This window comes from Protopterus annectens, chromosome 8.part0 (genome assembly GCF_019279795.1).
Source record: "Protopterus annectens isolate FY-2018-M chromosome 8.part0, PAN1.0, whole genome shotgun sequence".
NCBI classification, from domain to species: domain Eukaryota; kingdom Metazoa; phylum Chordata; order Ceratodontiformes; family Protopteridae; genus Protopterus; species Protopterus annectens.
In genome coordinates this window covers 1,364,404,081-1,364,429,037 of record NC_056741.1, presented here as the reverse complement: position 1 = coordinate 1,364,429,037, position 24,957 = coordinate 1,364,404,081, and the positions used below count along the sequence as shown (strand labels likewise).

General features: G+C 43.1%; 1 protein-coding gene across 1 annotated transcript in view; it reads left to right on the top strand.

Annotated features, from left to right (window-relative positions):
* The window catches only part of VPS11 (VPS11 core subunit of CORVET and HOPS complexes), a 620,327-nt gene that overhangs the window by 349,303 nt on the left and 246,067 nt on the right, over nt 1-24,957 (top strand). The window contains exon 7 of the mRNA XM_044080942.1: nt 1,394-1,545. Coding sequence (XP_043936877.1) covers nt 1,394-1,545 — 152 coding nt within the window. The remainder of the gene's footprint in view (nt 1-1,393; nt 1,546-24,957) is intronic.

Here is a 24,957-nt window from a genome sequence, read left to right as displayed (position 1 = left end):
ACTTATTATTTTCTTCTGAATGAGACATCAGAAATACACAGAATAAGAACATTACTTTGGGGGAAACACAATGTAAAAAAAGCAAAGGGCAGTTAAAGAATAACTTCTGGATGATTAGTTATAAGCTCTACTAGGGAAGTATTTATCAAAGAGCGGTACAAAGGTTGTGAACCCTCTCAGAAGGGGTATATTCCACTGGGACAGTGTGTGTGTGTTTTGTACTCGAGTATCTTATTAGAACTCCTTGATTTTTTTTTTTTTTGTAAAATATCTTTGGAGAATTGATACATGGTCTGTCATATAGTCTCAACCATATGAATTTTGAGTTTCCGGAAACTCAGTGAAATAATATAAGTCCATATATATGCATATGTACCAAGTCCTCATTAAACCAGGAAAAAAAATTTACTTCACCAGCTAAGAAAATAATGTGTACTTACAAAAGCAGTCTGTACCATGTAAGCTCAGCTGAGATCCCATCTCAAGTGGTTTCCTGAGTTCTGGAGGAAAGATTAGCTGTTTCCTCCTTTGTTCCAAGAAAGGAAGGGTTTGCATATGAATCAAACAGTCTCAAAGTAGATTGCCAACTGCATTGTCTTCTGTTATTATGCTGTCTGCTGCCCGCTGCCCTTTTCACGTTGCTATCTAGGGTACTTCTGATAGGGAATAATTCAAATGCTTGTTCAAGAATTTGACCATTGCAGACACTTGGACCACACTCGTCCAGTACATGAAACATACATTGACCTAGTACTCGAGGTTGGATCTCTACTCTAGGAGTAGAACTTTCCCTGCTACTTCAGTCCTACAGAACTTTTCTTGTAATCCCTTTTGTCAAAGGGTCTGCCTGGCTTCTAGGTTTTGCCTGTTTTTTGTTATCAGTCTTATGGATGCTGGCTGGCTCTGCTTCTTTCCAGTTGCATACCCACTGTAGATTACACCAGAGTAAACCATAACTCTTATGTGATTAATTGCCGTATTGTTCATGTGAATAAAAAAAAGTATTATGGCTGTGTGTATCCTCCTATTCCAGTGTGCATAGTTGCTATAGCATGTGCCTTTTGGGGTCTGTGGGTACATAAGCTTGAGATCAATGATTTGCTGTTAGAAGATTTTTGGGAAAGAAATCACAACTGAGAGGGCTGTCTCACACTTCAACTGGTATGTTGGATATTTGCTTATCTTTTATTTTCCCTCCATTCAACAACCTGTTAACAAAATAAAAAAAAACTTGAAACCATGTTCAGTTTTCATTTTTGTCTTTCTGGTTTATTTTTATTTGCTACATTCATAGAACTGTGTTCTTTTCTCTTAATTAAATCTGCAACTTACACTTTAAGTTTGCTATTGCAGTAGACTGCTAATCAGTTTCTTTTTCTTTACCTCCACACAGATGCTGTTTAAAAAGAACTTGTTTATGATGGCTATTAATCTGGCAAAGAGTCAACATCTGGACAGCGATGGTCTTTCAGAAATATTCAGACAGTATGGTGATCACCTTTACAATAAGAGTGACCATGATGGTGCAATCCAGCAGTATATATGGTAAGAGGATAACTGATACTGCACTGTTGTAATACTATCACTGAACACAAAGATTCTGCAAAAACATTTTTTTTTAAACAGTTCCTAGGGGAGCAATGAAAAGGGACTAAAACTATAGGAGCATTTTATTAGAAAGCTATATGTCTGATGGATTCATATAGGCGTGCTCACATTTCATCACTTCTCTTTGATCATTTACATATAGGTGCTTCGTATGGTTCATGTAATTTCAGCTTAGTTGTCTAGCTTGTACCAAGAGAATTTTAAAGATCTTCAGGTTTATCATAGTAAGATTTGTGTGTTGATCAGATTATTGAAAAGAAAATGTTCTATAAAATCGTAACTGAAGAGTTAAATAAAATCTGAATTTCCAAAACATTTCCTCTCTTTGCCTTTAGAGTTGGTTTAAAGTTCCGTTAAGAATTTTCCGACAAATGGTGTAGACTTCTTTCTTCTTTCTACCATTACTGGTAGCCTTTCCCTTTTCTTAACTCTCCAGAGGTATTTCTCTCATAACATTGTTGGTATTTTCTCCTTTTTTCTTTCTCCTTTAACTAAAAAAAAAAAATTCTTTGTTTTTTGGTTAGTCTTTTCCAGTGTGGCAGGCAAACCTACCAGTTTCAAGAAATAGGCTTCCTGTGGGCATAAGATACCAAATTCTGATGCCCAAAAGGGAGTGTGTGTATTGTTCAGGCCTGGCTCACTTTCAGATTTCTTGTGAAATCTGTGCAGGTTTCAGTGCCAGGGCCATAACTGATGGGAATAATAATCTGATTCTGGAGGGTATGTTGCCTGTTTTTACATCTGTAGTTCCTTCTACTTCGGGGGCTCAAACCCCTTAAGACATCAGAAAAGTTTGTAGTCCAGGGAGTCTTAAGAAATTTTCCTCTGTCCAATCTCCTTCTTCAGCTCCAAGTTCTCAGAAATGCTCCCCTGTCCAATCTTCTTCTTCTTTGGCTTCAAGTTCGGAGCTGCCATCTAAAATAAAAAAGGTCTCTGATCCGACCTTGTCAGACCCTACTACCACCAAGGCTAAAAAGATTTAGGATCTGGTGGTGTCAGATCCAGTTATGCATCCGAGCAGCTCTTCTCTGATCTGGTCTCTGCACTTCTCTCTGGAGCTAGTTTCTCCAAGATTGAAGTCCTCTTTCTTGCAGGCGACTCTTAAAAAGACTTCTTATCCTCTCTCAGCATCCTCCTGCATCAGCTGCTGCTGGAGTCTTTCTGAATATGATGTGGATAGGATGATGAGAAGGTTTTTTAGAGCTGAGATCCAGATGGGGGTCCTTCAGGCTTCATCCCCCATCAGATCCGTGAGTCTGTGACCTTCACACCCCTTAGTGACTCTTCCTCCGAACTTACCTGTAGTTTTAGAGCTGTTTTATCCAATGATCCCGAGAGTTGAGGGATTCTGATCCGAGAATGTTACCTTCCTTGACTCCAACCCCTTCCCTGATCAGTTCGGCTCAGAGTATTGTAGAGCAGAACCAGTCTTGGAGCCGAAGCGTCAAGTCCGTGGGGATGACTCCGACTCCTAGGATTTTGGAGCCATCACTTCCTTTTGGAGCATTGGTGTTAGACAGATCGGGTCCAGTTCCCTCCTTGGGGGTGGAATCTGTGGGAGGGGGTGATCCAAGAACTTTGGCTCCAGGTAGGCTGATTTCCACTTCTCCTGGACCTTCTGCCTTTGAGGTAGTGGAAAGGATTTTCTCTCGCCCAGGGGTTCCTTTGACGGTCACCTATTCGAATCTTATTCACATCCCTCCACCAAATCTGACTGCTAAGTCTCATCATCTTACTCCACAGGGACAGCCAACCAGTAAGAGTTTTCAGACAGTCCCTGCACAGGGGCTTCCTCTTTCTTCCGACTCCTCTCCGGGGTGTCCCACTGAGTAGGTTCTTTGGAAGAAACAGTGCAAAAGGAGGCATTTAGATTCCCCTCAGGAATCAGTGACAGAAGACAATGATTTTGTTGATGAAGAAGGGTCCCCCAGATCTCCACAGGAAGATGTCTCATTTGGAGACATTTTAGAAATCCTGTGCCAAAAAGGTGGATTGTCTTTGCAGAACCCTTCTCAAGCAGAATCAGTGCTTCTGGTAGCTTTCAGGGTATGGCCCTTCTACATCTTGGGTTGCCCCCCCCCCCCCCCAGCAGATGAGGTTGTCGACCTTGTCTTCCACCAGACATGGAAGGAGTCGGATTCTGTAGAGACCAGCACTAAACGCATGGACAATACCCTTAGTGCACCACTAGACAGAGAACATTGGTCCAAGGGTATTCCTGTAGATGCCATGCTTGGTGTGGCAGCCACAAAAAGGAGCTAGCCAAACAGAGCTCAACTGTCCATCCCCAACAGAGAATCTAGGGCTTTGGACAGATATGGGAAGTGAGTATATGCATCAGTGACCTTTGGTTTACAATCGCTGAATTACCTGGCACATTTTACTAAGTTACAGAGAAATTTAATAAAGGAAATTTCTAACTCTACCACTGGGTCCATGTAAGCGGTGGAGACAAAAGCTTATTCTTTGTGACTGACCACCCTACAATCCATATCAAAGGCATCCATGAGGTTAATATCTCACAGGGCTGAAGGATCCTCATGGGTTGTAGGTACAGATATATCCATTAGGAGGCATGGATGCGCTTGTGAGACTTTGCAGAGCCCTTTAAAGCATCATTCAATGCTGCTTTTGATGGATCTTCTCTCTTTTTGGGCCAACTGTTAGAGACACTTTCCCATAGTGAACAAGATGGAAAGACCCTATCTGCTCTAGGAATCTATTTTTCTACCCCGCAGAGATCCTTCTCCAGAAATCAGCATGGTGGTAAGAAAATGTGATTTTGGAAATCTCAAGGGCCTTTTCAAGATTCATGGGGAGAATTTTCCCCCAGGGAGCAGAGGCTGAAGTCATTATAATAATGGAAGACACCACCCACGCTGCAGAGAAGGTCCACAAAATTGAGGGTCTCAAGATTTCTTTTCGGACAGACCCTTCCAGTGTTCCTGAAAGGTTACTCATCTGTTCTTTTGTGGATACAGTCATGGGTTGCTTGTCTTTGCACCCAGAAGCCTGGGCAGCCATCACAAAAGACACATGGGTGCAAAGAATCATATCTAGAGGATATTTTATTCCCATTTTACAAAATTTAATGAGGGTAAGAAAAAATCTCCCCGATGTTCCACCTGATAATCAACGGGAACAAGCAGCCCTACAAATTCAAAAGCTGCTAGACAAGAGTCATCCAAGAGGTTCCACTAGACCAAAGAGGATCTGTTTTTATTCAAGGTTCTTTTTAGTGCCTAAGAAAGCTGGGGGCCCGAGACCCATCCTCTATCTTGGTTATCTAAACAGATTCATAAAGAACCCCAAATTCCAGACGATCACAGTTCAGTCTATTCTACCGTTGCTCCAGAAAGATTACTGATTGTGCTTTATAGATTTGAAGGATGCATACTGTCATGTTCAAAATTAACAGATGATCCCAAAGATTCCTTCTCTTCTGGCTGGCAGCCAGCCATTATCAGTTCAGACTTGAAATTCTTGCTAAAACCATAACTACCAGTGTATATAGGAAATCGAATGAGGAAATAAACTTTTTAGATAACAATAGCTGCCACCCCCCCCCCCCCCCAATGTGGTAAAGGCTTTACCATATAATGAATTTTTAAGAGTAAGCCAGCTATGTAATGATCCTGAAATATTTAAGAAAGAAATAATATACACATGTATTGCCTTTAAACAAAGAGGTTATGATGAAGGATTAATTATTCAGTCCTTAAAAAAATTACTTCAGTATTATGAAGGGATGCATAATTCAGCTACTAGATATAATTCTGAAAGTAAGGTAAATCCTAAGCGTAGTGGGGAGAAAAAGGTTTATTTTGTTACTATTAATATTTTTAGTAAAGAAGTGGTTGATATTGTCAAACATTAGCCTTTTCTTTTTAGTAGCAGAAATGGTGTTAATAATCTATAGAGGATTCTCCTTATATCTTCTAAGAGAAGCAGAAATGTTAGGGACATGGTGGTACATAATATATTTGTTGCATCTGGAGATGTTTTGAATGTATCACCTAACGATTTTGGAACTATTCCTTGTGAGAAATCTATAGTATGCAAAAATATAGTTAGGTCTTTTGATATAATTAATGGGGTAAAATGTTACCCGGTAGCATCCTATACTTGTACCAAAAAAGGTGTCATTTATGCCCTGTCTTGTTCTTGTGGCCTCTTTTATATAGGGGAAACCAAAAGAGTTTTTAAGGTTAGACTACAAGAACATACCAGAGATGTAAAAAACAAAAATTATGATTATCCACTGTCTATGCATTTTAATTTGATACATGGAGGGGAATGTAATTGTTTAAAAGCATGTATATTAGAACACATATTTGCTAGAGATGATGTATTATTAAAGAATAAATTACTTTATAAAGAAACACTTTTTATCCTTAAATTTAATACTCATGGCTTGAATAAGGAATGTAATATGAGAATCTTTTTATAATTGCTGAATTCTAATAGGTTAATGGTTTGATTGCTTTGTATGTGATTACTATTTATACCGGTGTTCTTTTTTATTGTGTATTAACTCCTTCCTGGAAGGTTGTGTTGCCGAGGCGCTAGAGTTTTTATATTAAAAAATCTAATACTTTGCGTGCAGTGTATTTTTCACTGGTCAGTGGTTTTTGTATGTTATCAATTCAGATCCCTGCCTTTTGGTCTCACCAAAGTCCCCAGGGTGTTTACCAAATGTATGGTAGCGGTTGCAGCTCATCTAAGACTGCATGGATTCAAGGTATTTCCTTATTTAGATGACTGGATTCGCACCGCATCAACCAGGCATCTGTTGATAACAACCAGAGACTATCTTCTTCAGTTGACTCACTCTGTCGGCATCACCATGAATCTTGCAAAGTCCAGACTTCAGCCAGTATAGGTCTTGGATTTTATAGGAGCTTGCATAGACACAGCGAATCTTCAAGTGCTCTTACTACAGAGCAGAATTCTCTCTCTAAGGTTACATGTCAATCAAGTTCTGTCTATTTTTTTTCCTCCAGCCAGACTGGTCGTAAGAGCTTTGGTTTTGATAGTTGCTGCAGTCACATTGATACCAATAGCTAATTTTCACATGAGGATCATACAGTAGACTTTACAAGTACAGTTGCCCATTCTTCACCAACCTTTACAATTTCCAATAAGATTCTCCAGTGTATGCAAGAATTCGTTACTGTGGTGGCTCCAATCCAGTGAGATTTGTCAGTGCCGCCCCTTTATCATTCCTCCATCCAGCATCACATTGACTGACCACAGATGCCTCCCAGTTGTGATGGGGGGCATTACTTGGGATGGACCCCTTAGAATGGACTGTTCAAGGCACATAGACTCCAGTAGAGACCAAGTTGCATATAAATGTCCTGGAGATGGTAGCGGTCATATTAGCGTTGCAGGCCTTCCAGAGCTGTCTCCCTCTGGGGACAATTGCTATTCTAACAGACAATATATCAGTGGTTTGGTACGTCAGCAAACAGGGGGGAACCAGATTGTATCCCCTTTTTGCCGAGAAGCAGTGAGAGTTTGGCAATGGGCGATCTCATCCAACCATTTCTTATAGCAATGCACATTCTTGGGAAATCAAATGTACTAGCAGACAGGCTCAGCTGGACTATTTTGTTACCTAACGAATGGTCTCTCAGTCTGTCAGTGGCAAACGTGATCTTCCATCAGTGGGATCAACCATGCTGTGACTAATTTGCCTCTCCCCTCAACAACAATTGCAGCAGGTCCTTTGCCCTAATGCCTCCTCAGGGGACAGTCAATAGGAGATGCTCTAGTCCACATTTGGCCCTCTGGTCTTCTTTATGCCTTCCCTCCCCTCTCCTTAATCCCCAAGTTTCTTCAGAAAGCTTTCAGGTTGAAGAGCAAAGTAATCCTCATTGCCCCCTTCTGGCCTTGGCAGAGTTGGTTCTCCTTTCTATGGTCTCATCTACTATGTCCTCCATGCACATTGGACACCAGTCTGGATCTTCTTTCACTTATCTGGACATTCCCGTCCTCAAATTGAACTCATGGTTTCTCTAATTCCAGTTATAGCTAGACAATCCAGGCTTTCATCTCCATTTCAGATAATTTTGTTTTCATTCCAGAACTCCTCTTCAAGAAAGATTTATAAAAGTAAATGGCAGAGACTTTTCTTATGGGCTCAGCAGAGAGATCTGTTTTTTTTCTCTGCTCCTATTTCTGCTGTGTTAGAATTGCTAACATTTCTTTTCCAAGAGTGGAGCCAGGTTCTGTCCTATTAAAGTCCAGCTGGCTGCCATTTCAAATTTTCATGTCTGAGATGATGCCTTCCTTTTGGCATCATCTAGGCTGTGTAAGGCTTTTCTTAGGGATACCTTTTTATGTAGGCCTCCTGTTAAGAACCTTATACCACCTTGAGATCTTACTTGTTTTTTACAGAGTCTAATCCAGTTGCCCTTTAAACTCTCTGCAGAAGTGGATCTCAGATTTCTTTGTTGGAAAATTTTTTCTCATAGCCATAACTTCAGCAAGACAAGTCTCTGAACTCCAAGCACTTTCTTCAAAATTGCCTTATTTGGTCTTCCATAGAGACAGGGTTGCCTTGCATGTGAATCCATCCTTCTTACCCAAAATTGCATCTTCATAGAGACAGGGTTGCCTTACGTATGAATCCATCCTTTTGCCAAAATTGGGTCAGAAGCAAATATCAATCAACTCATCAATTTGCCAGTTTTCTTCCCTAAATTTCAGAACAAAGGAGAACACATGCTTCATTCTTTAGATGTAATTAGCTTCGGTTCTGCCTTCATAGAACAAAGGAAATTAGACTGAAAAGTTGTTTATTTTGCAAATAACAAACTGGGTAAGCCTGTCTCAAAAGCTACAATAGCCAAATGGATAACTGATTGTATTTCTCAGGTATATCCCTTAAAAGGGTTGACCTTACCAAAACAACCAAGATCTAATTTGACTAGGTCAGTGGCTACATCATCTGCTTTTTGTTCCTGAGCTTCCATTGATGATATTTGTGCAGCTGCCACTTGGTCTAAAGTTCATACCTCTGTAGCTCATTAAAAATTGGACATCATCTCCAGAAATAGAGCTGCATTTGGTTCTGTGGTACTGTGGAATATCCTTCCGTGAGAACCACCCAAAGTTACTGTAGCTGGGACTCTGTCCCATCCATTGAGAAACAAATGAAAATTACATCAGATATTTAAGTTATGTATTTACCATAACTATGCATCTATTTTGTCCATTTTCATTCTTATTCAACTTCCCTCCCACTGTCCCCCTTCCTTGGCTTTGGAGATGACCCGATAGTGTTTGTCAGGAACCATTGTTCCTGTTTGAGTATTTGTTCTGTTCTGTTACTTCTCTTCTTATTAATGTTTGGTGTATATTACCTTTTTTCTAACATGGCTTAGAGACAGCAAACTCGATCTAAGGTAAAGCAGTGATCAGGGGCATTATGGGTAAAGGGAAGAGCTCGAGAGCCGGATCCTAGACTATAAAAATAAAGTGGCTGAGTCCGATCCGAGGATCGGATCTGAACCCATCCTTTGAGGAAGAATGAAAATGGATAACGCAGATGCATAGTTATGGTAAGTACATAGCTTAAAATTTTGCCACCTTCTTACCACATAAATGGTATAGAACTTTGGAAGTGTGTGACAAGAGAGTAGTGAATTTTTTTGCCCCACTTAGGTTTGGATTCATGTCTTCTGTTTCATTTCCAGTACCACTTGGTTAGGAAGACTGTGGAAAGCTCTTAGACTTAGCGTCTGAGCTGAAAAAGTATTTTCACAAAACTCTTGTCTTTGATCTCAGCAGTGGGGTATCTTGAAGCCCACTTTAATTTTCACGGTGCTAATGTTTGCATAGGGCAATATGCTTAAGTCTGTGTCTGCACAGGATTGCATGGCTGACATCATTCTTCCCTTTAGGAGGAGCTATAGAATAAATTCCTTTCTGCCTGATTCCTTTGAAAGCTCATCTTTGGCCAGTAAGCCAAGGGCTTGGTTGATGACCTCAAGTAGGAAACTGCATCATCTGTCTGGTAGATAACATTTGATGTTCTTCATTCCACATTGCTGCAGTCCTAACTATTGGGTAGTCCGCTGTCCAGTCGGCCCGAATACCAAAGTATATGGCTGACGTCGGTCAGGGCGCATTAAACTGACGTCAGTACGTCAGGGTACTAATGCGCATGACCGACGTCATATCCTCAGTCTTTTTTGCCGCATGGTCCGATGCAGAAGCAATTTTGCGTGTGCAGGTTGGCGTTCTGAAAGTTTCTGAAGCCAGGGTTTCAGACCGAATCAAAGTTGGCTAAGTACCCCGTTGGGGAATATTTTGGTTTTTTCTTGCCTCAGTATTTAACCGGATGTCAGAAAAAGTGAATAACTGTATTTCTTGTGGGAAACAGATACCTCATAGGGATTACCATACTTTGTGTATACCTTGTTTAGGGCCTGAGCACGACGTTGTTGGATGCCGCTCTTGTGCTAGATTTAACAAACGCACTATTAAGAGAAGGTTAGACTGTGCCAGGTTAGTGTTTGGGAAGTGTTGTAATTATAAAATGCCGCCGGGTGCTCCGGCGCCGGCTTCCGCTAAAAAACGCAAGGACAAAACAGCAAAGCCTAGAGTGGAGGAACCGACAGTCCCAGACGTCGGTTCTTTAGAGGGCTCAGTGGAGCCGGAGGTTTTGCCAGGTGTTTCTTTGGAGTCTCAGGGAGAGACTTTACTGTTACAGGATGTATCCTCTCAGGAAGTAGGCCAGGCTGAGGGGCTTCTCAGGTGGCTGTTCTTCCCTCTCTTCCTAAGGTGGTCAGAGCCTCCCCTTCTGTTTCCAAGGCTTCTTTGAGGGGCAGGCCGAGTTTTGCTTCAGTGGGGGTTTCTCCTAGTACTTCAGGGTCTTTGCCTAAGAAACATATGCTTAAAATGGCAGAGGATTTGATTACTATGATAAGGGGTTCCATGCCCCCTCCTGATAAGAGGCCTAGGGTGGAATCTGAGTTTGAGAGTTTTGAGCAATGCTCGGAGGCTTCTGAGTCTTGCTGAAGACTTGCAGGAGTACCCTCCTTATTCTGATTCTGATGTGGATGATTCTACTCCTTCAGCTTCCCCTCCTGAGGATTTTTCATTTTCAGAGACTCTGCATTCCATGAGGGAGCATTTTAAATGGGAAGGTCAAGATTTCTCTGATTCCAGGAAAAGGCTTAGGGAATTCTTGTTTTTACCCCAGCACAGGCCTTTAGCTATACCTCCTGTTTTGAATGTGGTGGAAGATGTTTTTGCAGAGGCTTTCCTGAATCCGGATTCTTTGCCTCCTGCCCCAGTTAAACCGGATAGGTATTATAGGGTGCCTGAAGCTCATAAGTATCTTTTTAAGAGTCCTAGGGCAGACCCGGAAACTGTCTGTCAGGGGCCTAAAGGTGTGAAGGCCTCAGTTGTTAAAAATCCTGTCCCTCCTGATAAAGAGGCAAGGGCTTTGGATAGATGGGGAAAGAAAGTGTATACTTCTTCCACTTTAGCCATGAGGGCGTTGAATTGTCAGTTTCACATGTTAAAATATTAGAATTATCTTCTTTCACAGTTGAAATCTAAGGTGGATGCTCTGGCGGAAGGTATTGAGTGTAAAGAGTTGCAGGATTTAGTTCATGTGTCTGAACAAGTGGGTAAACATTCCTTGCAATGTGGTTTTGATGCTGTGCAGGCCTCCTCCAGGGTGGCTGCCACTGGTTCTGTTCTTCGTAGGCACGCCTGGTTGAGAGATCAGAACTTAGCTGAGCATGTTAAGACAAGGATTTTGGATGCTCCTTTACAGTCTGATGTGTTGTTTGGTTCGCCTGTGGAAGCAGTTTTAAAGAAGATGGAGGACAAGGCTAAGTCTATGCAAACTGTTAAGGATTTTTGCAGGTGCAGCCTCCAAGTTTAGTAGAAATTGGCCTGCTAAGGGATGGACTTATCCTGCTTATGATTCCCAGTCTAGGGGTAGGTCTAGACGTGGTAGGGGCAGAGCTCAAGGTGCTTTTAGGCCTAGGACAGGAGTTCACCTGCTCAGACTTCTGGTGAGGGCAGGGGTCAGTCCTTTCGTAAGCAGACCCAATGACCTGCCTTTTCAGCTGCCAGTACCTTCTCGCCTGGCGGCACCTCTAGGAGGAAGACTGTCTCTTTTCAAAGAAAATTGGGATTTAATTACCCAAGACAAATGGGTTCTGGATATCATTCACCACGGTTACAGGTTTTATTTCCATACCTTGCCTCCTTTCAAAGGCATGCCAGACATTCCTCCTCTACAAAGACAAGAGGCTCACAAGCAAATTTCTCAGTTACTCCAAATAGGGGCCATTCAGCCGGTTCCTGTGCCAGAAAGGGGCCTAGGATTTTATTCTCGCCTGTTCCTAGTACCGAAGAAGGGGAACACGTGGAGACCAATTTTGGATTTATCTATCCTCAACACTTATCTGGACATTCCCAAGTTCAAAATGATGACGTTACAACAGCTTTTACCTCTGCTGGGCAAGGATCACTGGATGGTAACTTTAGATCTCAAGGAAGCTTACCTTCATGTGCCTATAAGACTAAGTTGCAGAAAGTATCTGCGTTTTCGAGCTGGAAATTCTCATTATCAGTTCTCTGCATTGCCCTTTGGCTTATCTACTGCGCCCAGAGTATTCACAAAGGTTCTGGCTCCAGTGATAGCTTACTTCAGGCTAAAAGGAATTCAAATCTATCCTTACTTGGACGATTGCCTGATTCTGGCTCAAGAAAAGGAAGACCTTCTACAGCATTTGGAATATGTCATAGCAGTGCTAAGATGCCTAGGGTATTCTGTGAACGAAATAAAGTCCAGTCTAGTACCCTCTCAAGACATGTGCTTTCTGGGTGTGAGACTGAATACAGCAGCCCAGATGGCCTTTTTAACCCCGGACAAACAAAAGAATCTTTCCAGTTACTTCCATCAACTATCTCTTCAGTCCGGGCTGACTGCAAGGACAGTCCTTCAAGCCTTAGGGTTCATGGCATCTTGTATTCTGGTGCTTCCCAATGCCAAACTGCATATGAGGAAGCTACAATGGTATCTCAAAAATGTATGGACACAGCACTGCCAGGATTTGGACACTGTCATTCAAATAATACCTTGCATTCAAAAGGAATTTTTGTGGTGGGCTCAGGAATGTCACCTAAACAAGGGACTCTCTGTGACCCGGCCAGAGGCGAGTCAAATTCTAACGACAGATGCCTCAGACATTGCTTGGGGAGCTCATCTAAATGGAAAGTGGATACAAGACAAGTGGCCTGCCAGACTACAGCATCTACATATCAACATGAAGGAGATGTTAGCAGTCCAGTTTGCATTAATGGCTTTCAAGAAGTTACTTCTTCCAGGGCAGGTGTTGATTCTAACAGACAACACAACTGTCATGTGGTACATCAACAAGCAAGGGGAACACATTCTTACCCATTGTGCAGGCAAGCAATGATTTTATGGGAGACTGCGCTAAGCTTGCAACTAACTCTTCAGGCAAGGTTTCTGCCGGAGCACAGAACTCCTTAGCAGATGTGTTAAGCAGACAAATCATGGATCCCCACGAGTGGAAACTGGATCTTCATGTATTTCAAAAGTTGACAGTGTCCTGGGGAACTCCAGACATAGATCTGTTCGCTTCTCCACTAAACCACCAGCTGCCAAAGTTTTGCACAAAGAGGTTTCATCACACAGCTTGGAAAGTGGATGCTCTTTCTTTCAGTTGGAAAAATCTTCATGTGTATGCGTTTCCACCTCTGCCTCTTCTTCCAAAGGTGCTTCTAAAGGTCAGACAAGACAAGCCAAGGATGATTTTAATAGCTCCAGATTGGCCTCGGCAGCACTGGTACCCATTACTGAGGAGTCTGGTAAAGAAGCCTCCATGGCCTTTACCCTTGATTCCACATCTGTTGTCTCAGAAGGACGGTCATCTGCTCAATGTCAAGCTTCACTCTCTTCATCTAACAGCCTGGCATATTCTGTTTTGAAAGACAGCAGGTCTCAACTTCCTCAACAAGTTTTAAATGTGATTATGGAAGCCAGAAGACCTAGTACAAGGAAAGTGTACGCAGAAAAATGGAAGAGATTTTTATTTTGGACTGCAGCAAAGAATTTGGAGATTTCAGAGCCTAATTTGAGTGTGGCTCTTCAATATCTTACTGAGTTATTGGACAAAGGTTTGTCTTTCTCTTCCATTAAGATTCATGCTGCAGCAATTTCAGCTCACTATGATTGTGACCCTCCATTGTTTTCACATCCTTTGTTCAAGCAATTTCTTAGAGGGGCAAAGAATATAAGACCCCCACGTAGAGCTCCTACTCCTGCTTGGGATCTCAATTTTGTGTTGGAGAAACTTACTCTACAACCTTTTGAGCCTGCAGCTACTGCTGAACTGAAATACTTGTCATGGAAGACTGCTTTTTGTTGGCCATTACTTCTGCAAGAAGGGTTTCTGAGTTACAGGCCCTTATGGCGGTTGAGCCTTTATTGATTTTTCATAAGGATAGGGTATCATTACGTACTAATCCTTCCTTTATGCCTAAAGTGGTTTCTAGTGTGGCTTTAAACCAAACTATTCATTTGCCTACTTTTATGCAGATCCCCAAAATAAAGGGGAAAAGATTTTGCACACTTTAGATGTACACAGGCAATTGCGTTATTATTTGAGCAGGACTAAGGATTTTAGGCAGTCTCAGCAGTTGTTTGTTTCTTTTGCTTTGAGTTCTCAGGGCAAGCCTGTGTCAAAACAAACTATTTCTAGGTGGATTGGGTTTTGCATTGCATTTTGTTATTCCCATCATGGCAAGGAGATTCCAGCTGGGATTAGGCCTCATTCCACTAGGGCTACTGCCACTTCAACAGCTTTTAAGGGGTGGCAACTAAGGATATTTTGGAGGCAGCTACTTGGAGTTCAGTGCATACTTTCTCTAAGCATTACCACCTTCCTCTCTACTCTAAGTCTAGGGCTGGTTTTGCCACAGCTATTTTGCAAGGCATGTTATCAGCTCCTGCTTCCTTATGATTTGCCAGCCTCCCTTACCTCTGCTTTGGGATTCTACCCAATAGTTAGGACTGCAGCAATGTGGAATGAAGAACATAGTACAGTTTTGTACCTACCATAAATGTAGATGTTCGAGGATCCACATTGCTGCAGTCCAATTTACCCTCCCTCCTTCCCTCTGTGTTTAGGGGTGGTTGTGTAGGTGAGGTTATATTCTGCTAATTTTGTATATTTTGTATATATATATATTTTGGTGCAGATATGTTGGGAGTTTTTGGTTTTTGGCCTTATCTTTTCAGGGTCTTCTGACATCTGGGGCAAGAAAAGACTGAGGATATGACGTCGGTCATGCGCATTAGTACCCTGACGTACTGACGTCAGTTTAATGCGCCCTGACCGACGTCAGCCATATACTTTGGTATTCGGGCCGACTGGACAGCGGACTACCCAATAGTTAGGACTGCAGCAATGTGGATCCTCGAACATCTACATTTATGGTAGGTACAAAACTGTACTTTTCCTTGCCTATCACTTCTGTTTTTTTTTTTTTTTTTTTTTTTTTCAGTCCTAGCCAGCATCAGAAAGATTAAGAGATCTCTTCATTGTTCAAGGAAGGATTTTAAAGCATCACTCAATTTTGTTCTCTTAACTGCTAGCAAAGTTGCTTAAAATGTTGACTCTTCTGGCTTCCCTGACACAGTCCTGTTTCCAGTCTGGGACTGGCTCTGTGTATGTGTTGAGGGGAGTTTACCTCACTTTGGAGAACATCCACAAAGGTTTTAGGCATATCTAGTCTTGATCACATTCTGGAGATCACCAAATCTCCTCCTGAAAGAGCTCATCGGTTTTGGATAAGGTCATGCCACTCAATAGCCCATGATTTTGCCTTGCCCCTAGTAACATTTTTGATGTAATGGTCAGCTACTGAAGGTTAAAGTCAGTAGTGCCAGACATTAGAGATTCTTACTTCTTATTTTTCAGAAAATGCATGTTGATGCAAAGCATGTTACTCTACTAACCTTTTTAAATGAATTAAAGTAATATATAAAAAAATCCCTGATTTTTGGACATTTGTCCACCATTATTTCTGGTTTTGTCCCAGATTCCTTAAAGAAGTTGAGAGGTATGGAAGAGGTCTTTGGAATGGTCTGGACTGTGGTGCTCAGAGTGGCAGTAGATGATGTCCCTGCTTTGGAAAAGACCAATATTTTACTCACTTCTCTTCCTTGTCCTGCATGGGATGGAGTGTTCCTATCCCATTCTGGATGTCACTGACTTCAGGTACCTTATATGACACATTTGATTTCAGATGTTTTTCTTGATTTGGTTTTACACTTACTGCTACAGAGTGCATCTGGATGGTGTTGCTGAATAAAGATGTCTTTGGTACTTGGATGGTGTCTGAGGACATGATGTACGGTCTTCATCAACGTGTTCACTATTGTAGACAAAGTCTTTCAAAAAAAGCTTCTCCTGGTGATCCAGTGTTTGTTTTCATCTGGTTCAACTATGGGTTGGCAGATCCGACCAGCTCCAACCTCGGAAGTGAATCTGAAGCTCTTCAGTTCCAGTGCTCTGATTCATTTCCTACCCATAGTTCCCTGGACTCCTCCTGAGTACCCCAGATCTTGTTTGCTGTCTGAAGTGTGTTGTCGTGCTGTTGAGGGCTCTTACTTTTGTATTCTTTTGAGTGCTTCTCTAAACGTATTTTGCTGTTGTCCTATTACTCCCTTACCAAGAGAAAGTCTTTTCTCTCTAGTTCACTAATTAGCATTAGTAGAGTGTTAGTATTATTATGTTACAAAATGTGTTTAATTTAATGTTAGAGTTTAAAGTATATTAGTGATTATTATCGTAAGAATTCTTTATAGTTTGTGTGTTGTGCTTGTTTATGGCATACATTTTGTTAGTCTTTGTTGTAGCTATGTAGTTAGTCATTCAGCCATAGTTCGTAGGTTCAAGAGCTCTACTCTGTATGTGTGTTGTGCTTTTTCAGAATGGCTGATGGTCAATGCTTTAAGAAATGTAGAGTGTGGGCACAAGCTCCAGGACCCACACTCCTTGTGTGTTTGTTGTTTGGGCGCTGCCCACCATGACCTTGACTCCGTGTTAGACTTGTTCCTCTTTCAACTCCCACACCTTGCAGACTATAAGGGAGAAATAGTAAAGAGACTCCTCCTTCCTCCAGCAGAGTCTGCCATCCCCTCTACTTTCTCCAGCAGAGTCTGCCATCCCCTCTACTTTCTCAACCACCTCATCATCCTGTACCAAGAATAGGAGACCCAAGGAGAAGACAGATAAAGACAAAAATAAGGAGATTGAGGAAGTTGAGCAAGACACAGTTGAAAAAAAGTCCAAGGAAAAGGAAAAACTGGACTCCGAGAAGTCCTGCAAGTATTCCCCAGATCCAGCAATAACTTCAGGATTGGATCCTAAGGTGGCAAGTTTTTCGGAGTCAACAGTATCTCAGCTCTGTGCATCTCCTACTCAGTTCGGATTATCCCCAAATCCAGTGAGTCCCAGACTGCACTCACCAATCCTTCAGGAAAAAGGATATTCTAGCCCACCATCATTGGCATTGTCTTCTTGGTCATCAAGAAGTCTGACTGAACAGGATGTTAACAGAATGATGAGGAAGTTTCTGAGAATGCAGATCCAGCTTGGGGTTCTGTCTGTACCTTCTGCTGGGAACATACCGAGTGTTGGCTGTTTACTCTGCCCCGTGTATCTAATCAGGAACTGGTCCACTCATTGGCACTGGTTGTCTCGGACCCGATATGTCCTGGTGCACCTTTGCTGGTGCTGGCAGTTCAAGTGACTTTGACTCTAACAGGTTCCCCTCCTCTTTCAGGTCCAACGTGTTCAGATCCAGAAGAGTCGTAGAGCTGAAGCTTTGGTGCCATGGCTCTGGGATGAGTAGACTCCAGAGCTTTTGAAACCATCTCTTCCCCTTGGTGCCAAGGCCCTTAACTCAGTACTGAAATCTGACTCTGGATCAAGGCCCCTTGGTTTTGAGATTTCCTTTCTGTCCAGGTACAGGAGGGAGCCAACAGAGTAAGTGGCATCCTCAGCTTTCAAGCAGCAGGTCCTTTGTATTTAGAAGGAAAAGGCACATTTATCAAATTCAGCTCTTTCCAAATCCTGACCAGAATTTGCTTCTGCTTCTCATTCTCCTGTTAAACAGGGACAGTCAGTTTGGGAGGCTTCCCAGGCAACCTGTTGTATCATCTTCCAGTCATATTCAGAATCCTCTGATCATCCCCCAGAAATGGTTCATGGCAAACAGACATACAAGCGGAAGCACTTGGACTCTTCCCCAGAGTCCATCACTGAAGACAACAAACTTGGATGAAGGCAAAGGCTTCCCTAGATTCACCTGTAAAGACAGCACCTTCAGCGAGATCCTTAAATTGATGAAGCAAAAAGGGGAACGGTTCACAGATAGTCCTTCTCCAAATGTGTCTTTGTACTTGGAAGCCTTTCATTCCAGTTCCTCTTCCTCCTGGATGATACCGCCTGTTAACCCACTCATTGATTTGATGGCTTAACTAACGTGAAAGGACCATAATGTAGTGGAGCCCATCCCTAAGAAACCCAACAGGATTATAGCAGTGCCCACAGACAGGAAACACTGGAGCAAAGGTCCACCAGTGGATGCGGTGGTTGTAGTTGCAGCTACAAAGAAGGAAATGTCTGAAGAATGTTCCTTGGTCCATACCTCAGAGAGTTTAGGGCTGTGGACTGTTCTGGGAAACAGACATATGCTTCAGTTACCTTTGCATTTAGACCACTGAATTGTTTAGCCCATGTTACCAGATTTCAGAGAGCCCTGACCAAGGAGGTTTTCACGTCTCTCTCTCAGGTATTCTGCCTGTGGATGTTTAAAAGTCAGTGGACTCCCAACTTTCTGCCTTCCAGTCTACCTCAAACGTAGCCATGCAACTGCTTTCCAATGCAGCTAATGGCATGGCAAGGGCAGCAGGTACCGGCATTACCATTCATCGGCATGCTTGGGTGCATCTGTGTGACTTTGCAGAAAGCTTCAGGACATCTTTCATTAGTACCCCTTTTGATGGATCCACTGTGTTTTGACCTAAAGTAAAAGAAATGCGGACTAGGAGTCTACAGGATGGTAAAACACTCTCTGCAGTAAGCATCCACTTCTACATGCTCCAGAGATCCTCCACTAGCAATCAGCGGGCTGGGAAGAAGGTTTGGTTCAGAAAATCACAGAGTTCTTACTTGGAAACTCCTGGCAATAGACTCCTTTGTGGCAGAAGAGGAGGAAGCAGTAATGGATGTCGACATAGAGGCAGAGGCAGATTGCATAACCAGGGCTTTCACGGACCCTTTATTGAAAAGCCTTTGCAGCAGCCCTGAAGGGCTGCTTAATTGCTGTACTCTGGAGACAGTGGGGGGGGGTGCTTGCCTGTGTACCCACAAGCCTGGTGAAACGTAACATAATTTCCAGTGGCTGTTCCATAACATTTTCCCTTCAAGCTGTCAAAAAGAAAAAAAGTTCCCAATGTTCCACCCAGTCAGTGGGAACTCCCAGTGGCAGAAGTTTCCAGGCTGCTAGGAAAATGAGTCATCCAGCTGGTCTTCAGAGATCAGTTGTAATCTAGAGACTACTCAAGGTTCTTTTTAGTACCCAAGAAAACAGGGGATAACAGATCCGTTTTTGACCTCAGCTATTTAAATCGATATGTCAAGCAGACAAAATTTTGGATGGTCACACTTCGGTCCATTTTGTCTCTATTGAGGATGATTGGATGTGCTGCATAAATCTCAGTGATGCATATTGTCATGTGAAGATAGCAAAGCATTTTAGGAGATTTCTCCATTTCCAGCTAGGAGCAGCAGAGCCCTGCAACTTGGTCTCACCACAGCCCCCAGGGTATTCACCAGGATTATGGCAGCAGTGCCAGCACGTTTATGCCGACTAGGGATCCAGGTTTTCCCATACTTTGATGATTGATTGGCTCCTAACTACTAAACACAATGACCTGTCACGCCATCAGGATCTTCTGCTCCAGCAGCTGATGCAGGACAGAGACATCACAGTCAGTGTGACCAAAAGCCAACTTACAGTTTCTCAACAGATGGAGTTTAGCAGATGCCACCTGGACTCAAGCTTGCAAATTGCCCAAATTTCGAACTCCAGGGGGCTTTTCCTCTTTCTCACTGTGAGTCAAGTTCTTCATCATCCCTGTCCACCAGCAAGGCTAATTCTTTGCCCATTGGGTTTAATGGCTTCCACAATCCTCATGGTTCCATTGATCACAGTTTACATGAGGGTTCTTCAGTGAACTGTAGCAGCGCAATGATCCCAAATGTATCATCAGCTTCATGACAAAATTCAATTTGCACATATTTGCAGGCAGTGCATATCCTGTTGGATAATGTTTGCCTCCATGGTAGAAGGGTGTCCATTCCTTACGGGACCCCCTTGTGATGGCAGTGACAATAGACCCTTTCCTTCTATGGTAGGGGTTATTTCCAAGGGAAGACAGTCCAGGGCATTTGGTCACATACAGAGTTTCACATTAATGTTTTGCAGATGAGGCAGTGCTCCTGATGCTGCAGGCATTTCAGAATGCCTTTCCCAAGGATGTGATACAAGTATAGACCGACAATATGTTGGTAGTCTAGTACATCAACAAACAAGGAGGAACACACTCTTATTCGTTGTATCAAGAGGCCATGAGAGTCTAGCAATGGGCAATGTCTTCATAACACTTTGACAGCAATGCACATCCCAGGGTCATCCACTGTCCTAGCTGACAAGTTGAGCAGATCTATCCTGATGCTTCATGAGTGGTCCTTCAATCCAGCAGTAATCCCCTCACAGCTGCAGTCACCAAGGGATGCTTTAGTCCACAGTTGGCCCTCATGTCATGTTAACAATCATTGGCCCAGCCACCATTTAAGCCAACAGCATCAATATATTTAATATTCCTGCCTTGGAAAATGATTTTTCTGGTGGTAGCCCTTCAGCCAAATGATTTTCAGACATGTAAGCACTTTCCTGCAAGTCTTAAATAAAAAGCCAGATAAAAAAAAAATCACACTGCTTTTATTAAAATCCTCCAGTGCGCGCTTTCGTCTCTCCAACAATAATTAGAGACTTTTTCAGACTGAGGTAATAATTAAATACACACCACTTTTAACTCGGCAAAAATCACATGACTTAACACATGACAATGACTCTATATAGTGCTTTAACCCTTTCCTTTTTTAATTGCATAACAAAATCCTCTCGGTTGTTCAAGTCAGGTGGAAAGCAGGCATTTATCCTTCGCTCGGTTGTTCAAGCCAGGTGGAAAGCAGGCATTTAGTCTGGCTGGATTTTTTCAAATATCCTCATGAGTGTAACAACTTCCTAACCATCATCAGGCTGACATTCAGTATAAAGGTGGCCATATTCATGCTATTACTTTAGTTCTTTTTGTTCTTCAAAACATAAGAATTACAGAGAGACTCTCTTTTTTTAAATTTCAGGAGAAGCTGTCTTCTCCAGTAGAGTGTGTTTGTCTGGGAACTGGCATATGGATAGGAGAGCTGCATGGAGTCCTGTAAAGTCTGTGCAACAAAAGTGGTGACAGCAGTTAATGAAAGAAGTCCAGTGTCTACCTCCAGAGTGGCCAATGAGAGCAGGGGATTTTTCTCCAGATTCTCACTAGGCTGGCATGACATGGTGATACCCATCACCTGCTACATTTGAGTTAAAATCTCTGTCGTGGAAGACCCTTTTTCTAGTGGTTATCACCTTCGTGAAAAGAGTGTCTGAACTTCAAGCTCTTTCTTCTAAATTCCCATACTTAATTTTTCACAAAGACAGGGTAACCTTATGTACAAACCCGTCGTTTTTGCCTAAGGTAGCTGGGGAGGGGAACATTAACCAGTCTGTCAATCTTCCTGTCTTTTTCTCTGATTATCAGAATAAAGGAGAGTACACCCTTCATTTGCTGGTCCTACATAGGCAATTATGTTTCTACTTAGACAAAACCAAATCCTTTAGGAAATCTGAACCGTTGTTTGCATCCTTCGCTGAGGGAAAGAAAGGAAAATCCATTGCAAAGGTTACTCTGTCTGGTTGGTTGAGTGACTGTATTTCCTTTGTCTGTTCGGCCAGAAACATACCCTTGCCAGGTCCTATTAAAGCTCATTCTACAAGGTCTATGGCGACTTCTCAAGCTTTTTGGTCCACTGATTTAATTGAAGATACTTGTGCTGCAGCTTCCTGGTCAAATCCTCATATGCTTGTTTCACATTATAAGTTGGATATTATGTCCAGAATCAGGAGTGTTCTGCCGTACTCTGAAATATCCTTCCATGAGAGCTACTTGGAGTTTTTTGGTAGCTGGGGACTCTGTTCCACAGGTTAATGAAAATGACAACATCAGATAAACAAGTTATGTTCCTACCATAACGTTTCATCTGTGCTGTCCATCTTCATTTTTCATTAATCATCCCTCCCTCCTTCCTCCTTCCAGTCTTTGGAAGACTTGTTGGAACTCTCAGAGGAACTTCTGATGTCCTTCTATTCCAATGTTGCAGTATTCTACATGTGGGTTTACCCTTCTTCCTTCCAGTTTGTGCGGCCAGAATTCAAAAGATTTTCAGTCCCTCTTGGTGTGTCGGATGTCTGATGTGGCAGCTGAAGCATGGGCCATAAATGTGATGTCTGCACGCACCAGCCCTCAGAACCTTTAATCTGCCAGTTGTACACTCAGTGCTCCTGCTTCTCGTGGACATTGGATCAAGAAAGATTCAGTTAAGTACCCCATTGGGGGTCCTTTCAGTCCTACCATTTTTTCATTTAGTCTGTTCTTGTCATCCGGAAAGGGCAAGTTTAAGTGTGGCCGGCAGGATCCCCCACTAAGACACCCATGATCAGTGTCTCTTTTGTTTAGGTAGGGAACACGACCATGAGACCTGCACTATTTGTCAGTCTTTCGTTCCTAATACCTTGCATTGCCAGGTTCAGGCCTTGCAACTGTACCTAGAAAACTAACAACTAAAACAAATAGCATTGGGAATGGAGGCCGCGTCCGACACCCCATTCAAACAGCCAAAAAAGTGGGCCAAGACCCTGTGGCCTACTTCAGTTGCGCCTTTACTGACCATTCCTCTGTCTGTGGCCGACATCGGCTTGACCGAGGATTTGGCTTCTGCCAGTGTAGATAAAGCAGGTACCTTGGAGGAAGCTGCACAATCTCAAGTGGACGGCACGTCCTTAGAGGCTTTACCGGCATCTACCTTAGACTCCGGGGGGGAACCAGTGCTTTCTGCTGGTACATCGGATTCCTGATCCGAGACCCTCGCCCAGCCGGATGCCAGCTAGGCTTCTTAAGAAATAAATAAATAAATAAACATTTATCTCCTGCTTCTGAAAGCATGCCCGATTGGCAGACCTTCAGCCAAAGTTTATTTAATGCCTTTATGGCCCTTAGGCCTACTACTAAAGGGATTCCTACCACTGCTGCTCCCCTCCTAAGTCCTAGACCTCTAATTCCTGAAAGGAGGGTAGAACATTTGGAGGAGGATGAACTGTCTGATTCATCAGAGGACTCCCTCTCCTACTCCTGTCAGATCTAGTCTCCACGGGGATATGGATCTCCAGAAGAAGGCCCTACTGAGCCTGACTCCCCAGTGGAAGATCTAACCTTTAGGGACACTATCAACATGATGAAAGACCACTTTAAGTGGGAAGCCTCAGATGTGACGGAAGTACAAAAGAGGTTTTATGACCTTATATAGATGGACTCCCCCAGTCCTCCTGCTATTCCCCCCATTCAGCCAGACTGCCTGGATGCCTTTGCCTCTGCTTCCATCAACCCTGACTCCCAAACACCGGCCACTCTGAGAGCAGATAGACTCTACAAAGTCCCTGAGACAGAGAAATTTCTGATAAAATGCCCTCCAACTGACCCAGCCACTATCTCTATTTCTACTGATAGGCCTTCCAAGCTGCTCCCTAGTACTACCATTCTCACAGCTGACAAGGACAGCAAGACAATGAAAACGTTGGCCAAGAAAATATACACTTCTGCCACCTTCACATTCAGGGCCACTAACTGCCAAACTCGCATGACAAAGTATTCCTTAGCACTACTGGACAAAGCCACTAAGGAAATGGCTGACATCCCTTGACCTCCCTGCTAGATCTCACCTCTCCGGTGAATAGACACTCCTTAAGATGCAGCTACCCCTCCTAAGACAGGTAATGCAAACCTTAGTAATACAAGGCACCATAGAAGAAGTGCCTATAGAATCAAAAAGAAAAGGATTCTACTCCAGAATTTTTCTGGTACCCGGAAAATATGGACCATGGAGGCCTATCCTAGACCTCTGTCGTCTCAACCCTTTCCTAAAGGTTCCTACCTTCAGGATGCTCACTTTTCCTACCCTCTCCCTGTTCTCCTACCCCAAGGATTTATGGCAAACCTAGACATAAAGGATGCCTACCTCCACATACCAGTAAAGCCCACCTTCAGGAAATATCCGGATTTCTGGCAGGCTCATCACATTTTCAGTTTGTGCCTTGCCCTTTGGGCTTTCCACTGCTCCCAGGGTATTCATGAAATGTCTGGCTCCAGTCATCGCTTACTGCAGAACAAAGGGCATCCAAGTATTCCCCTACCTAGATGACTTTCTAATTCAGGCGCCCAATCAGAAGACTCTTCTTCTTCACACCCAGCCCCTTCTGCACCTCCTGCAGCCTCTGAGTTTCCTTCTAAACGTACCAAAATCTCACCTGGAGCCCACACAGGACAATGTCTTTCTAGGCTGCAGAATCCAGACAGACCTTATGAAGGCCTTCCTACCATCAGAGAAGGTGATGTCCTGTCACATCACCTACTGGAAGTCCTTCAAGCTTCAGAATTGACAGCAAGGCAATTTCTGAGACTTCTGGGTTACATGGCAGCCACCATACCCATGTTGCCCCTTAGCAAGACTGCACATGAGGAAACTACAGTGGTATCTTCTGTCAGTGTGGACTCAACACTCCCATCCCCCGGAGTTCAGGTTTCCCCTCCTTCCCTGCTTGAAGCAGGAATTGCAATGGTGGATGGAGCAGGTGATCAAAAACCCAGGCCTCCCTCTTCAAGCACCCACCCCCTCCCAGACTGTGTATATGGATGCCTCAGATCTGGGATGGGGAGCAACCCTAGGACTAAGAAAAGTGCAAGGTTTGTGGACAGACTGAGAACTATAACACACATACATCAGGGAAATGAGAACAATCCTCCTTGCTCTACAGGCCTTCCTACCCTATCTAGAAAAAGGCCCTCTCAAGATATTCATGGACAACACCACAGTCCTGTGGTATCTCAACAAACAG